The sequence below is a fragment of the Hakea prostrata genome, chromosome 11, assembly GCF_041222555.1.
Source record: "Hakea prostrata isolate BN-2017 chromosome 11, UWA_Hpros_2, whole genome shotgun sequence".
Taxonomy (NCBI): Eukaryota; Viridiplantae; Streptophyta; class Magnoliopsida; order Proteales; family Proteaceae; genus Hakea; species Hakea prostrata.
In genome coordinates, this window is record NC_142610.1 from 22,393,197 (window position 1) to 22,408,554 (window position 15,358).

General features: G+C 41.3%; 1 protein-coding gene across 3 annotated transcripts in view; it reads right to left on the reverse strand.

Annotated features, from left to right (window-relative positions):
• LOC149000921 (uncharacterized) overlaps positions 1–14,388 on the reverse strand; it is a 38,269-nt gene extending 23,881 nt beyond the window's left edge. The window contains exons 1-5 of one of the 3 annotated variants that reach the window (XM_089139051.1): positions 14,298–14,388; positions 13,907–14,033; positions 13,202–13,762; positions 11,226–11,721; positions 10,814–10,895 (exon numbers count right to left, since the gene is read on the reverse strand). In XM_089139051.1, the coding sequence (XP_088995177.1) occupies positions 10,814–10,895; positions 11,226–11,721; positions 13,202–13,762; positions 13,907–14,033; positions 14,298–14,327 (1,296 nt within the window). In that variant the 5' untranslated portion in view covers positions 14,328–14,388. Of the gene's footprint in view, positions 1–10,813; positions 10,896–11,225; positions 11,722–13,156; positions 13,763–13,906; positions 14,034–14,297 lie in introns of all 3 variants that reach the window. The other 2 variants (XM_089139050.1, XM_089139052.1) reach the window with 2 other exon arrangements.
• Between the last annotated feature and the right edge of the window lie 970 nt (positions 14,389–15,358).

Genomic DNA, 15,358 nt, shown 5'->3' on the forward strand with positions numbered 1-15,358 from the left:
AAATACGAAGCCGTTCGGGGCGAAGTTGAAAAACTGAAGAGTTCTGGTTTCATTGAACCGATTGAATGCCCAACCTGGTTAGCCAACGTGGTAATGGTCAAGAAGGCAAATGGAAAGTGGAGGATGTGTACAGATTACACAGACCTCAACAAGGCTTGTCCTAAAGATTGTTATCCGTTTCCCAGGATTGACCTCTTAATATATGCAACTGCAGGATATGAAACTTTGAGTTTCATGGATGCCTACTTAGGGTATAACCAGATCCTCATGAATAAGGATGAAAAGTTTACGGCTTTCATGACCGATCGTGAAAGCTTTTATTATAAAGTCATGCCGTTTGGCCTGAAAAATGCAGGAGCTACATATCAGAGGGCTGTCAACAAGATATTCAAAGACCTAATCGGGAAAAATGTCGAGGCTTATGTTGACGATATGCTGGTAAAAAGCATTGCAAGGGCAAAGCATATCGTGGATTTAACTGAAGTATTCTCAGTACTGCGAAAATATCAAATGAAGCTGAATCTGGAGAAATGCGCCTTTGGAGTATCTTCAGGCAAATTCTTGGGCTTCATGGTATCACAGAGAGGTATTGAGGCTAATCCAACCAAAATACAAGCTTTAATTGATATGGAAGCCCCAAAAACTGTTCGGGATGTGCAGTGCTTAACGGGGAGAATAGCCGCTTTGAACCATTTCACCTCAAAATCTGGAGAAAAGTGTCTACCATTTTTCAAGGCACTTAAGATTTGAGGGGCAGCAAGGAAGCGAATTGGACTGAAGAGTGCCAGAAAGCTTTCGAAAAATTAAAGGAAACACTGGGAAGACCACCGCTTTTATCCCGACCTGAAAGGGGAGAAGTCTTACAACTATATTTAGCAGCATCCCTTTCGGCAGTTAGTGCGGTACTTGTTCGGGAAAAGGATAAGAGGCAATGGCCTATTTATTATGTCAGCCATGTATTACTTGATGCGGAGACCCGGTATTCTCAGATCGAGAAGCAGGCTCTAGCTCTCATGACAACAGCTAGGAAGCTACGGTCATACTTTCAGGCTCACTCAATAGAGGTATTTACAACTTTCCCTCTTAGTAAAGTTTTTTGTAAACCTAATTTGTCTGGAAGGATGGTAGCCTGGTCGGTTGAACTCAGTAAGTTCCAAGTAAGCTTTAAGCCTATAACGGCAATCAAAGCTCAGGCACTAGCCGATTTTGTAGTAGAAACTACTGCACCAATGGAGAACATTGTTGAAGAACCCACCATACCAACCATTTGGGAAGTATATGTGGATGGTTCGAGTAATAAAGACGGAGCAGGGGCTGAAATTCTTTTAAAGAGTCCAGCAGGATTTATCATTCGATATGCATTGAGATTTGCATTCGAAGCTAGCAATAATAAAGCAGAATATGAAGCCCTGATTGCTGGACTCAAATTGTCAAAAGCATTGGCAGTAGCAGATTTATAGTGACTCTCAGCTTATTGTCAATTAAGTTCAGGGTGAGTATGGTATTAAAGAACCTCGCTTGCAGAAATATCGAGAGATTGTGCAAGCATTGCAAAAAGAATTCAAGAATTTGAAGGTATGTCAGATTCCAAGGACAGAAAACACAGTGGCAAATGAGCTATCCCGATTAACCAATGCCAAAAAGAAAAGTTTAGACCCTTCAGTCTACATTGAAGAGATAACATTTCCGACTTATCACGAGAAAGAAATTTCCTACATTGAAGCAGAGCGTTGCTGGATGGATCCAATAGTTGAATACCTGAGAGATGATAAACTACCGGAGGATCCAAAAGAGGTAAGATTAGTCAGAGTACGATCAACGAGGTTCATTATGCAAAACGGAAGGTTGTACAGAAGATCTAATTCTGGACCCCTTCTAAGATTTTTAGGTCCCGAAGGAGCGGAGTCGGCTTTGGCCGAAGTACATGAAGGAATTTGTGGCGCTCACATGGGTGGACGAGCCCTGGCACACAAAATCCTGAGACTTGGGTTATATTGGCCTAAGATCCAACAAGCTGTTATGGAATATGTTTGCCGGTGTAGCAATTGTCAAGTTCATGCTACAGTATCCAAACGCCCAGCAGAAACCGTGACGTCAATTCTAGATCCCATCCCTTTTGCGATGTGGGGAATCGATATCATGGGCAAATTCACCAAGGCGTCGGCGGAAGAGAATATCTGATTGTAGCAATTGACTATTTCACTAAATGGGTTGAGGCCAGCGCCCTGGCAACAATCATTGAAAGAAAGGTGGAGAAGTTTGTGCTTGAGTCAATCATATATCGCTTTAGGATGCCCAAAATAATCGTTATTGATCATGGTACCCAATTTGACTGTCCACAATTCGAGCATTTTTGTGGAACTTACATGATCGAGCATCGTATGTCATAGTGGCACATCCCCAAAGCAATGGACAAGTAGAGGTTACTAACCGAACGCGACTTGAGGCGATAAAGCCTTGTGGGTCGAAGAACTGCATAATGTACTGTGGGCCTACCAAACTACGGTTTGAACACCCACAGGAGAAACTCCTTTCAAATTGGCTTATAGATCCGAAGCATTGGCACCTGTGAAAGTAATGGCGGGAACATTGCGGGACAAAGAGTTCGAAGAAAAAGCGAACGAGCAAGGACTGTTTGATAGTCTAGATTTATTGGATGAAGTTCGGGCAAAAGCAATAGCACGACCTCAACATTATCAACGAAGAATAGTGTCACATTATAATACCCGAGTGAATAATCGTCGGTACTTAGCAGGAGATTTGGTATTGAGAAATACCTTAGCTTCAGATCCACGCCATCAAAGAAAATTGGACCCTTCTTGGGAAGGACCATATATGGTTATAAAACCAGTCGGTTCGGGAGCTTACAAGCTGAAGAACATGACAACCCAGAAAGAGTTGGATCGTTCGTGGAATGCCAAACATCTGAAAAAATATTATCCTTGAAGATTATCAATTTCGTTCATGATGTAATAAATTTCAACTCAATTAATGCAATTATTGGTTTTCAACAACTATCTTTTGATTGGGGGGCATCATACACCACACTCAAGAACAGATCCAGCCACAAGGCATCGGTTTCAAACCCAAGTGAGTTCCTTCTACAAGGCATCGGCTTCAAACCCGAGTGAGTTCCTTCTCAGACTTATTGAATTTATCCGGAAATCTTTAAGTAAAGGCATCGGTTTAAAAACAGTGTGGGTCCTTCTACAAGGCATCGGTTTCAAACCCGAGTGAGTTCCTTCTCAGACTTATTGAATTTCTCCGGAAATCTTTAAGTAAAGACATCGGTTTAAAAACCGTGTGGGTCCTTCTACAAGGCATCGGTTTCAAACCCGAGTGAGTTCCTTCTCAGACTTATTGAATTTCTCCAGAAATCTCTAAGTAAAGGCATTATAAGACCTACTGCAACAATGACTCAAGTGACTAGCAAAGTTCAAAGATGAAGTTCAATTCTTTATTTCTTTAAACGACCAGAAGAGGCCAACCTTTACAACCAGCATATATATAAACAAGTGTTGGGGTACAATCTTCACTCGGTCAAATGAGAAAGACATCATCAAGAAGTTACAAGATTTGAAAGAGCTTTGCCAGAAGTAATACAGAGTCAGGAAGCAACACAAATTCAAGAAGAAGAAGAACAGAGTCGGAAAAAAGCATGTTATCAAAATCCTCTGCAATTCCATACTCTTTATCCAGCTTGACCAGAAGAAGTCTGATCATTGATCAAACTTGCATTCAAGGCAAGCTCTTCATAACTGAATCCTTGGAGAGGAGCATAAGGAGGGGAATCATCGAGATAATGCATGATATCCGGATCTGGAGGTAGAGGGTCGTTCGTACCCTTGGACCAGTCAGGGAGAGGAAGACCCAGCTTTGCAAACACTTTAGGATGACAACTAGCGCTGTAGGGAGTCGTGTTGAAATGAGGATCTTTCCTTAATATCGATTCCCATACTTCGTTTTCGCCATCCCGATATGCCTGCAAGTTATAAGCATTCAGCATATCAACAAAGGGCTTACTATGCAGATACTGAAGATGCAAGCTCTACGAACGTCAGTTGGAAGGGATTCGGGCAGGTAATGACAGCTTGCCTTTGGGGTAACGCTTCAGATCCTTTCGCCCCTGACTTTCCTGCTTCTCGTTCTAGCCGCTGGATCTTCTCCCTGGCATCATCCAAATCTGAACGAAGATGCTCAATCACAGAATTCTTCTCTCCTTGCAACCTCCCAAGCTAACTTCCTAAGGCGAGCAATAACAGCATCCTTGGCTTTGGAGTCTTCCCGAAGCCTGGAAACTTCATTACTTAGTTTACTGAGTCTAGAGGCTGCTTCCACTTGGTTGTGGAAGTTGCCAGTAAGACTCCTGCAACAACTTCCGAGTTAGTTAGGAGCAAAATCTTCAGAATCAAAAGGTAATGAAGAAAAACTTACATCACCAGCGACTTCATAAAGTCATCGTCTGGAAGTTTGGAAAGAGCTCTACTCTGGGTAGGCACTTGTGCAGCTGTGCACCACTCCAGCGCCTTGTCAAAATCGTTTGACACTAATTCAGACTTCCTCGGTGAATGAGAAGGATGAGCTACATCAAGAGAAGGATGAGCTACATCATCTGCCAACCGGCGGTGCTTCCTGGTGGCAAAATCCTCCAGCTCCAAAGAAAGAGAGGAAGAGGATGCCAAACAAGCATTAGAGTTGGAAATAGAAGCAGCACCTGCTGGGACTGCGCCTTCATTAGATGCCAACATAGTTGCCTCAAATGTCCGAATGGTCTCCTTCGGAGAATCCCGAATGGTTTCTCCAACAGGGGCATCAACATTACAGGCAATGACGAAGGGATCAAGATCTTCCTGGTAAGACCAAACGATCTCTTCAGGCAGAGGGAGCGTAGGAGGAGCATCAGTAGAAATTGTGGGAATCCAATCTGAAGATTCACCAACAGTAGCCTCCTTACGTTTAGAAGATTCACCAGATGCAATCACCTCACTGGCAAAGCAATCTGCGTCGGTACTGGGACAGTCTTCCTGCAGGACTTCGCCCTAATAAAGCTCAAATCGATTCTGGGAGGCACTACAAGTACAGAAAAGGCGATATCAGTACGAAAATCCAACAACATACAGAAAAAGGGAAAACCCTAGTTCTCAAACAAATATGAACTACTCAGAATACCCATTAAGTGAACCCCAAGTATTACTACTGTGAAGTTCACTCAGGGAGAAGGAGAGGAGATTCGTGACATGGGCAAAGTAAAAGCTTACTTGTTCAGATGCTGATCGAAAATATTGTTGGAATACGAAAAGTACGAATGCAGCAAAGGAAGACGGAATGTTGTTTTGTTTTGCAAATCTAACTTGCAGATAGCAAGATAAATGAGGAGTACCCTTGAGGGATTTAAATAGCCACAGATAATGAGGCGATGGTTGAGAGCCAAAGGCAACCAAAGGACCGGATCGAAGAAATGCTTCGAATTCTTCAAAAAGCAAGTTCAACGGTCAGAGGAAAGCCACGTGGAACTATGCACCTGATACGAGAATACCTCCAACCGTCGCGCCACCACTTAAATAATATTTGTATTTCCAACTCGTTGGGAGAAGTGAGTGGTATACAAAGGCAGAGAGACGTTGGGACTTCGTAATAAATGAAAAAGCAGTTGGGAATAGATAGAAGCTGAAACATCTCTCCCGAACGCTTCTTCATGATATCCCAAAGGTCATCCCTCGCCAAGGTACAAGAAGTTAAGTGATAATTTATATCATTTATATTTTATTTCCAAGACAAGCTTTTGGATATAGGATGAGGAAATATTAAGGCAATCATTGGAAAAGTTCTATTTTCATTGATTATGGAGGGTCAAGCTTTACAAAAAAAAAAAAAAAAAAAACCGGTGACTCCCTAAGACTTCCTCATTATCGATTGAAGAGTCTTTCTCAGGATCGTCTTCCTCAGGATCCTTTTCAGCGGCAGGCTGTGAAGTTTCTTCTTGAAGGGGCGGTGAATCAGCAAGATATTCCTTATATTTCGGGTCAGCTGGAATAGGATCATCCTCTCTCAAAGCCCAGTCAGGGAAGGCCAACTTAAGCTTCCCAAAGATCTCCTTGTGACACACCTCACGAAAAGGAGTTGTGTCAAAGGAAGGGTTAGATTTGAGGATCTTTTCCCAAACATCATTCTGCCCCACACGGTAAGCTTAAACGTTGAAGGCGCCTAGCAGGTTAGAGAAAGGAACGCTGTTCAGGTATTTCCGAACGCAATCCCTTTGAAGCTCTGGTTTAATATGTTCGGGCTTGCTAGGAACTGCCATCTTCAGTAAATGTTCGTTCTCTACGGCTTTAAGCTCAAGACTCTCACCAAAACAACGTAGCAGCTTTTTTCTGTTTCCTAGCCTCGCGTTCGGCAGCAACAGCACGGACAACTGAAGAGTCAAGATCCTTTTTCAAGGAATTCATCTCCTCATCATGCTTCACCTTCAGCTCTTCGGCTGCTGTCTTCAGCCGGTCTATTTCAGAATTGGCCTTCGCCAAATTCTCTTGACAAGTCTGCAGCAAGGAGCCATTGCGACCAACTAGGCTCAATGCCTCCATGTGTTGATAAAAGCTCAACACAACATTCCTGAGGACGAGGAGATTATTAAAAGAACTCATAAAAGATTACGAAAAGCAATTGATGAAAAATCAAGAAAGACGGTACCTGGTGGACCGACGAACAAGAGCATCATCTTCCAGGGCTTCAAAGGCCTGACGATCAGTAGGCAGAAGACCAAGAGAACTCCATTTGCAGCCTTCTCAGGGTCTTGTGTTGCCCTATCAGTCTGCGTCAGTGTCCACTGAGGCATGAAGATCTCCTTGCAATCTTTATTCCTTCTGGATTTTTTCGGGGCGGAAGCATCAACTGAATCGTGCTTCCTTTTAGTTTGAGCGGCAGAGGGGATATCAAACTCTTCCACCATTGGTTTTTTCCCTCTTCCCGAAGCCTCAACCACTGGCTTCAAGTTCCTGATACCCTTATAGGAAGGGTCGGGAGAGGGAACAGAGGCTACTTGTCCAGCAGTCAAGGCTCGAGGCGATCGTTGCTCAGCCGTCACCACGGCCCTAACAGCCTTTGCCCGAAGATTTTCAGGGTTCATTCTTGGTGGCACTGCAAAGAAGGACAAAAATCAAGATTGCAAAAAGGCATATCATTCTTAGAAAATTGAAAGATTATGGTTAAGAAGCTCACAATGAGCCAGTCCCCAGTACTGGAGGATGGAGTTGTATTCCATCTCATATCAATGTATCTCTTGATACCATGGAATTGATTTGATCTTCCTGACGGCCGTTTTGTCTTCTTTGGATAAGGGAAGGACCCGGTTACCCTCAGAGTATGAAGTATACTGTTTCCAGACGGTCAGCCTTTGTGATTGGAAGGGCAAGTTCCTTTAGCAAGAATGCTGCCCCTTCAGTTAAGCTTAGTCTTATTGCGCTTGGAAAGCACAACCCAACCGGGAGGATGGGAGATAAAAAGAAGATGAAAATGCACAAAAAGAGCAAGAGAAGGCGTAATGCCAAGTTCAAAGCATAAACCCAAGAAGCCGACGATGAGACACCAGCTATTGGGAAGGAACATTCCAGGGCAAATGTCCTAGTGATTCAGAATGGCTGCAAACAGAGGATTGAAGAAAGGAAAGTGAACCCCGCTTTCCAGTGCATCTATATATAGGGGAAATTCACTGGAAGGGTCGAATCAACCCTCTCATCAGGGTTGGGAGCCCTAAGATGGTAAGAGGAAGGAAAATCAAAACCCTGGATGGCCAAAAGAAGAGTTTCCTCATACGAGGAGGCAACAGAATCAGGTCCACCACTAGATTTGGAAGTTTGTTTTGACTGCTCAGAAGACTCTACGGTCACCCTAAAGAGTCATGGATGGTCCAGACTCAGGAAGGGCAGAAGAAGTTTCAGCTTTTCCTTCTAATCTTTTCTGGTTAACTTCTACGAAGTCACGCCAGAGAGCAGTTAGGGTTTTATTATCACTATCCGATTGCTCAGAGGAAAGGGAAACAAAGGCCTCGTTACCATTATCACTCTTACTGGCGCTGGGCACAAGGGAAGCTTCGGAAGAAACCCTACTGTCCTCCATTACTAAAATCTCACTATGGTACAAAAAGAAAAGAAAAACCTGGAGACAGAAAGTCAACTTTGCAAAGGGATCAGTAAACTTACTGATTCAATGAGGCAAAAAGCTCGAGAACGAGAAGGCGCGAAGGAGACGACAAGGTTTCAAAATTCCAAACAAGAAGAATGAAACCTACGAAGACAACGAACCGCTTTTAAGCACCCGCATGAGTGTTCGAAGACGTGAACGATTGAGATTAATTCAGCATCAACGATCGAGATTTGAAGACGTTTTGAAAGTTTGAACTCACGAATCCAAAACAGGCGTTCAGAAACCGTCGCTTGGGTTACATGAGCCACGATAGTCCGACTGCAAAAGGACGCGTGGCATTGCCCTCATAACGCTCGAGGAAAAAGTGATCACCGCATTAAATGTGACATGACATTTAGTGGGTTATGCAAAGACCATTGCTTGACAAAGAACCCAGTTAAAAACCAAGCCCTCGGGATCGACCGAACGCTTGGTCTGGGGGGCTCGTGATGTGGAGAAAATATGATTGAACCTGGTTCATGCTTGGTTTGACCTTCGACTCTAGTCGGGACGAAAAGAATCGACTCGCTTCCGAGCGAGTCGGGTCCAGGAGATAGCTTGCTGAGGAAGAAAACTAAATCAGCCACAAGCACGCCATAATCCGACTTATAGATTAGGTTAATTACCCTAATGATGGCAGACACAACTTGGCGGCTGTCACTTATCACTATTGAAGGGATAACCATCAAATAACCGTGAGGTTATCCTAGGAGTCCTCTACTAAGTAGAAGTCTATCGCTCAACAGATCTAATTGTTAGGATCCAACGACTATCCGAAGAAGGCTCAAGTACATCCAACGAAGAAGATTCGAAGGTACACTATATAAACATCACCTACCTACAAGGTAAAGGGAGATCCATACACACACATTTGGACGTAAACACTCAAATGCTTATGATCTAAATCGTATTTCAGTTATTCATTCCTTAGCTCTGTGCTTCTAGCAGAGCCGTTTATGATTAAGTTCATCGACTGACTTAGCCTTCGGAGGTGGACTCCCGACCCCAGCAGTCGGGCCACATCTGACACTTTCGTTTTGCAGGTCATTCTAAGGAGATCAAAGGGCTGAGCAGATTTTGGACGCATCACACACCATCCATGCACAAATTTTTCTGATAAGGTGGCCGAGTTTCTATGAGATTGCAGCATTTACCCAAAACCTAATCATTCTTGTAAAATTAACGTATTTCCCATTTAACAGCGCTGCATTATTGAATGACCCCTCTGAACCACCTTCAAAATGCAAGTTGACCAACTAATTCCCTGAGTAGGGCAACCAAAAGAAGAAAATAAGAACAAAAACACCTATCTGGAAAATTTGGAAAATAACAGATAGAAACTTCTACCCCAAATCTGTGAGAATTATGTGGTCCCGAGAAATTGAAAATATCTCTATCTTAGCATTTTCATTGCATGTCATATCCCATTCTCAAAAGTTGATATGAGTGACAAGAGAATCAATAAATGGACAATGCACACCCACCTTGTCTGGACCTCTGTGTGTGTGTGTGAAAAAGGTAAGCTTAGATTTTGCAAATTCTCCACCTCCCATCGAAAGACTCGTTCTCCCAGGAAACAAACATAGCCTTTATGTTTTCTCAAGGGGGTAGAGAGGCTAAGGCCTTCTAGCATGTAGGTGGCTTGCTGTCATCTCTCATGTTTAGCAATTTTTTATTCCATTCAGAAAATTAGAGAACAGGTACAAGGTTGCTAATGGTTTTTCCCGAGCAAATCACTCTCTCTTTCTAATATAACAACTTTCAGGAATGAGAACTCAACATGGAGAGAGAAAAACATGAAAATGGAAGATTCAGGTAAGTAAAATCGTAGTAAGCCTTACTCAGTTCAGAACAAAGCTTCACTGAATTGCATCTGAATTCTTTGGAAACCTCTGGGCTTCCACCTCTTTAGAAACCTGAAACCCAACTGTGAACATAATTGGACTACCTTTCAGTAACCCCAGGAGGAATGGAAAGCCTTATATGGTGGATCTTTGGCAGAATGAGAGTTTGATATTTTCAGTTGACTACAATTGGTCAGTCCAAATGTAGGCTTTGTCAGGTCATGAAATTTTCATGAAAGATGTTCCCCCTTCCTACACTTTCAGGTACAATATGGAACACAGCCCAGGCTCTAATTTCCTAGCTGATGATTTTGTATGACTTGGCTAATTTAGAACCAGGGGCCAATGATTGACTTCTACATGAAAATAACTTCAAATGTTCAACATTCACCATAAATGTAACCAATTTCAGTTCACTGAAGTCTGAACAGCGTACATCACAAAAAAGTCTGAGATGCAGCCCCTGCTTCTGCTTCCTCATAACATCAAGTGTGTCAGGCTCCCATAATCAAATGGTCCATCTATCTTACTTCTTCAAGTTTTGAATAATATATAGGATCATAATGAAGTTAAGTCCCTTTTTTAGTGAAAGCATTATTGCTGGAGAAGATACTTAAATTCCAAGAAGACAGTAACAAAGATAGTTAATACAAAGTATACATAATTTGATGATAAGTCAAACTGAACCCATTATATTAGATCAACTGTCAATTGTGTAGGGAAGGTTAAAAGTTTTCATGCAACAAACAGCCAGATTGGAAGACTACACACCACAAAGGTACAGAAAATACCTCAATTTTCCTCATCTCAGCCTCTGCCTTCGCTTTTTGGTGATTTTCCCATGCTTGTATTTTGATCTCTTCACGTGTGTACCTGAAATGCTCACCATGACTTCCAATTTGAGATAGGGAAAAAAACATACTTGGAGGCAGTAACTGAAAAGAAGTGATGCCCTATTGGCAGCAATTCTTCTCATTCACCGAGTGAAACTAGCCATGACCTGACAGTTCCAAATACGTAGAGAAAGGAAAAAAAAAATACTTGGAGGTAGTAACTGAAAAGAAGTGATGCCCTATAGGCAACAATTCTTGTGATTCACCTAGTGAAACTTGCCATGACTCAACAGTTCCAGATATGTGAAGAATCAAACTGGAATTCTTGTAAGAAAATAAAAGCCAACTTTTTTGCATGAAGTAATTTAACCTGGCCTTATACTTTGCTTTCTCTGCTTCCTCCCAAGCAGCTGCTCGGATCTCAATGACATTTTGGGCTTGTTGATCCACAGGTACACTTTTAAATGAAGTAGATGCATCCTTGACCTCGCCATTCTTGCTTGCCCAAGTAGCAATATTTGTCTTACCAAGCTGAGTTCCAAGAACCATTATCTCCCTCCTAGTTTTCATTTGTAATTCCTTCTCAGACACCTCATCTTTGTTGGGATTTAGATGGCAATCAGTTGTATCAACAGGTGATGAAGCAGAAGCAGCTTGGCCAGCAGTAGTGGGCCGAGTAGAAGAAGGGCTTCGCGTTGGTGTTGTTGCTCTCACAGGAGTTCCAGTCCTCGAAGGTTCTTGACTTGCTATAGGAGTCATTTCTGTACCCATATCTCTCATAGACACAGACCTAACTGTGGTAGGGGGCGCAATAAACGTTGTGGAACCAAGGACAGATATGGATGAATCATGCTGGCTCAGGCTAACTGCACAAAATGACACGTAAGCACAAGTAAGTCAAGTTCAAAATTTTACCAATAACCATAATTTAAGGAATGTATATATATACAGATTGCTTCAAGGTAAACAACTTTTTGAATGTTATGTAGTCTTCTTTATTTCTTATTCCTTTTGGGGACCATAATCTTCTGCAGTTTTCAGTCCTTGCAGTTGGTGCATACCTACCTACTTTGAGGAAAGGCGGGAACAAAAGCCAGAATCTTACTTGGGGTGGGGGAGCAGAGGATAGTAATAATACCAAGTGACAGTAAAATGCAGGGCAACGTAAAGTTCAGGCAATTATGAAGCCCCAGAAGTCCAAAATTGTTAGGAGATGTAGCCTCTTACCAGTGGTGTATGCCATGAATAATTCGCCACATTAGGATAGGCTTAGAACTCCAGACACCTCATAAAAATTATTGTAGTGATCCAAGAGAAATCATGATCAAGAATTTTTAAATTGATCTGAATGATTCATGATGAAACAGGAAAACCTAGCTTTATTTTCAAGATCCAAAGGAAAATGACTGCCCAGTCCCCATTACTGCATGATTCTAGCATCTTAACTATGAACTTCGGTTTGAAGCATCACCCAGATTGACAGACTCATACACAATTCTCACATAGCTAATTAAAGAATGATTATATGTTTCTTTTGCCTAATGCATGTAACTCTGTATCTACTTAAGACAAATAAGGATGAAAAACCTTAATATCCTATAGAAGGTCCAGGCAAAGCCATTACACCCCAACCTATGATACCTGTGGTGTTTCTAGCCCTCCTTCTCAAACACTTGCAAGGAACAGACACTTTTGGGTAACAAAGATAAACAGGAACTTTAACATAATTTACACAGCATCTTAATTAGTATTCACAAATCACAACTTCGATCTGCCTTTGTATCCTTGGCCTTTTGACAAAGATAACAAAATCTGCTGTATCAACACCCTTAGCTATATTACTTGCAGATTTTGGCACAAAAGGTGTCCAAAAACCTTGTTTTCTATAGATAAAAAAAATCCTGATTTTATTAGATAGCAGAAGAAAGGTAGAAGGGCATCTCTACATAGTTTCATGGACATCATCTGATAAGGAGACAAAGGTCATGGACAACAATCAGACGATACATAATGCAGCAAAATACAGATCCAATAACGACAATAGCACAATAACCGAATTAACACTATCATAGTTCGTATGGATCAACAAAAACAAAACCATAGCAAAATTAGTACATAACGACGGCATACCAAGAGTATATTTTGGACATTTTGGTATATGTGAAGATTTTTTAGGAGATCTTCCTTTGAAATTAAGTAGCAATGAGAACAGCAGAAAATATACATATCTTCGTCCGACGAAGAAAAATAAAGGCAAATAAAATAACATGAAGAACAACTGTGACCTAAAAACTTGCTTACTTGCCGAATCTGACACAGAGTTCTGCATTACAAATTCGGGCTTACAATACGAATCTGCGACTGGACATCCGTCTGGCATCCAAGACTTCTGTGCCCACACTTCCTTCTTAGAATCGTTGGTGTCGATACGTTTAGTGTCTACATCTTCGAAAGCAACTGATCTTTGTTCTGGGACTTCATGGACAACTCTTGTGGATGCATGCCGACTTCCATATCCAAGCAAACCAGTTTTCCGAGAACCAACCAACTGCCCAGCCACTGCTTGGGATTGTCCAATCCTAGACTTGTTTGACGTAGGGCTTGCAATCCATTTCTGAGCGTCGTCCCACTTTGAGGGAGACGGTTTAGAGAATGGAGCCAAGCTCACTCTATGAGAAGCTCTCTCAGACTTCTGAAAATCAAAATTAGAGGAAGATACACTCTCGTGGCCACTTTCATAGTCTAGACAACTATCATCTTGCGATCTAATTCTCGAATTCCCAAAAGACTGTTCCTTTAATCTGCGATCACTAGCCATATCAGAAGCTAAAGTGTCTGCCGTCGTCGTTGAGGTTGTGCATTCAGGAAGAACATCCACATCTTTGCAATTCTCTGAAGTACTATCCCCTACAGAAAAAGTTTATAGCAAATCCGTAAGAAAAAGAAAGATGAAAAGAAAAAGCATTCTTAGTGTTAACCCAAACTAACTCTCCGTGTTCCCAAACAGTATAGCAAAATAACTCACGAATAGATGAAATTCCAAGTTCTAACCTCCACTACCCATCTCACAAACTTCAGATCTCAATGAACAACTCGATTCCAGCTCTTCCTCTTCCTTTCTCTTCTTCTCAATCCCTAAAAGTATGTTCCGAAGCTTACCGGGAGATAATCCTCCCCCCTGCAGAGAAAAACAACAACAATTTTCAGCTCGCTGTTTCCCCCAGCTTGATTCCAAGAAATTCCTACAATAACAAATCAACCTAACTGAACAATAAATCCACTAGCTACAATTCAGATCTTAAGCTAAATTCCTCTGCAAACTCCATTTAGACATTACAGATCTTCAAATTGAGTATCTGTAAACTCACACAAACAACAGAGATAGAAAACTCAGCTGCAGAAGCATCGAGAGAAGAGAAAGCAATAGAGAAAGAAGTATAACCTGCGGTTTATCTATCCTTTCGTAATCCATCTGAGCTTCTTTCTTTGATTCACGTAATGTTCAAATGGTGAAAGACCAGCTTCTGCTATTGTGTCTGGCTTCTGCTCCTGATAGTTTGACTGGAATTGCCACGTAAGAGGATCTTTATTTATAGTTTCGATTTTGGACTAAGAAGAGAAATACCATTATTTTTTCTAAAATTTACAATAATGCCACTATATCATTTAGCCGTTAAAGGCACCTTATTTTACAGTTTTAGCTGTAACGTAAGACAATCTGAGCTTGGTTGTTTTCAAGAAGAGCTTTGACCATAAATTAATTCTTATTTATATGGTCTTTAACCGTTTGAGTTGGAAGTAACTTGGAAAAGTGATTCCCATGTGGCAAAGAATAGAATCCAAAGATATTTCTAATTTTGAGGAACATGACCAATGAGACATTTATTCTCTTCGCGTCCATAAATCACTGATTATTTATTTATTTTTCTTTCTTCCTTGATAAATATTGGGGCAAAACTAAATGTTGCGCATTTAATATGCAACATCTGCTGCCAATGGTCAAGATTGAAGTCTCGACCGAGATTTCGATTTCGATCGTCCGTCTCACAAGTGGTTGAAAGTGAGACAAAAGGTCGAGATCAAAATCTCGATAATCTCGATCATTCGCAGCATATTATCGCACATTAAATGCGCAACGCTAAAGTTGAACCATAAACACTAATACTCTGTTAATTGTAAAGTGATTACAATCTTTGTATGGATGTAATCAATACAAGGGTTAGTGGTCCATACATTTCAAAATTAAGAATGGATATTTATTAATTAATAAATTTTATTTATTCAAATATTTGGGAATAAAGTTATTTGGAATTTTTTTAATACAAAATAGCATTACTTTTTTAAGTGTTGATAATTCTTGATTAATACCTTGTGGGTTTATATTGATCACACAGTTGTATGGGTGGTCATATATTTAGGTTGAGAGATTTGCAGGTCCCTGGATCTTGTACATATAAAATGAGCTACATCATTCTTATAAAAGCCAATTATATGAAATTAATC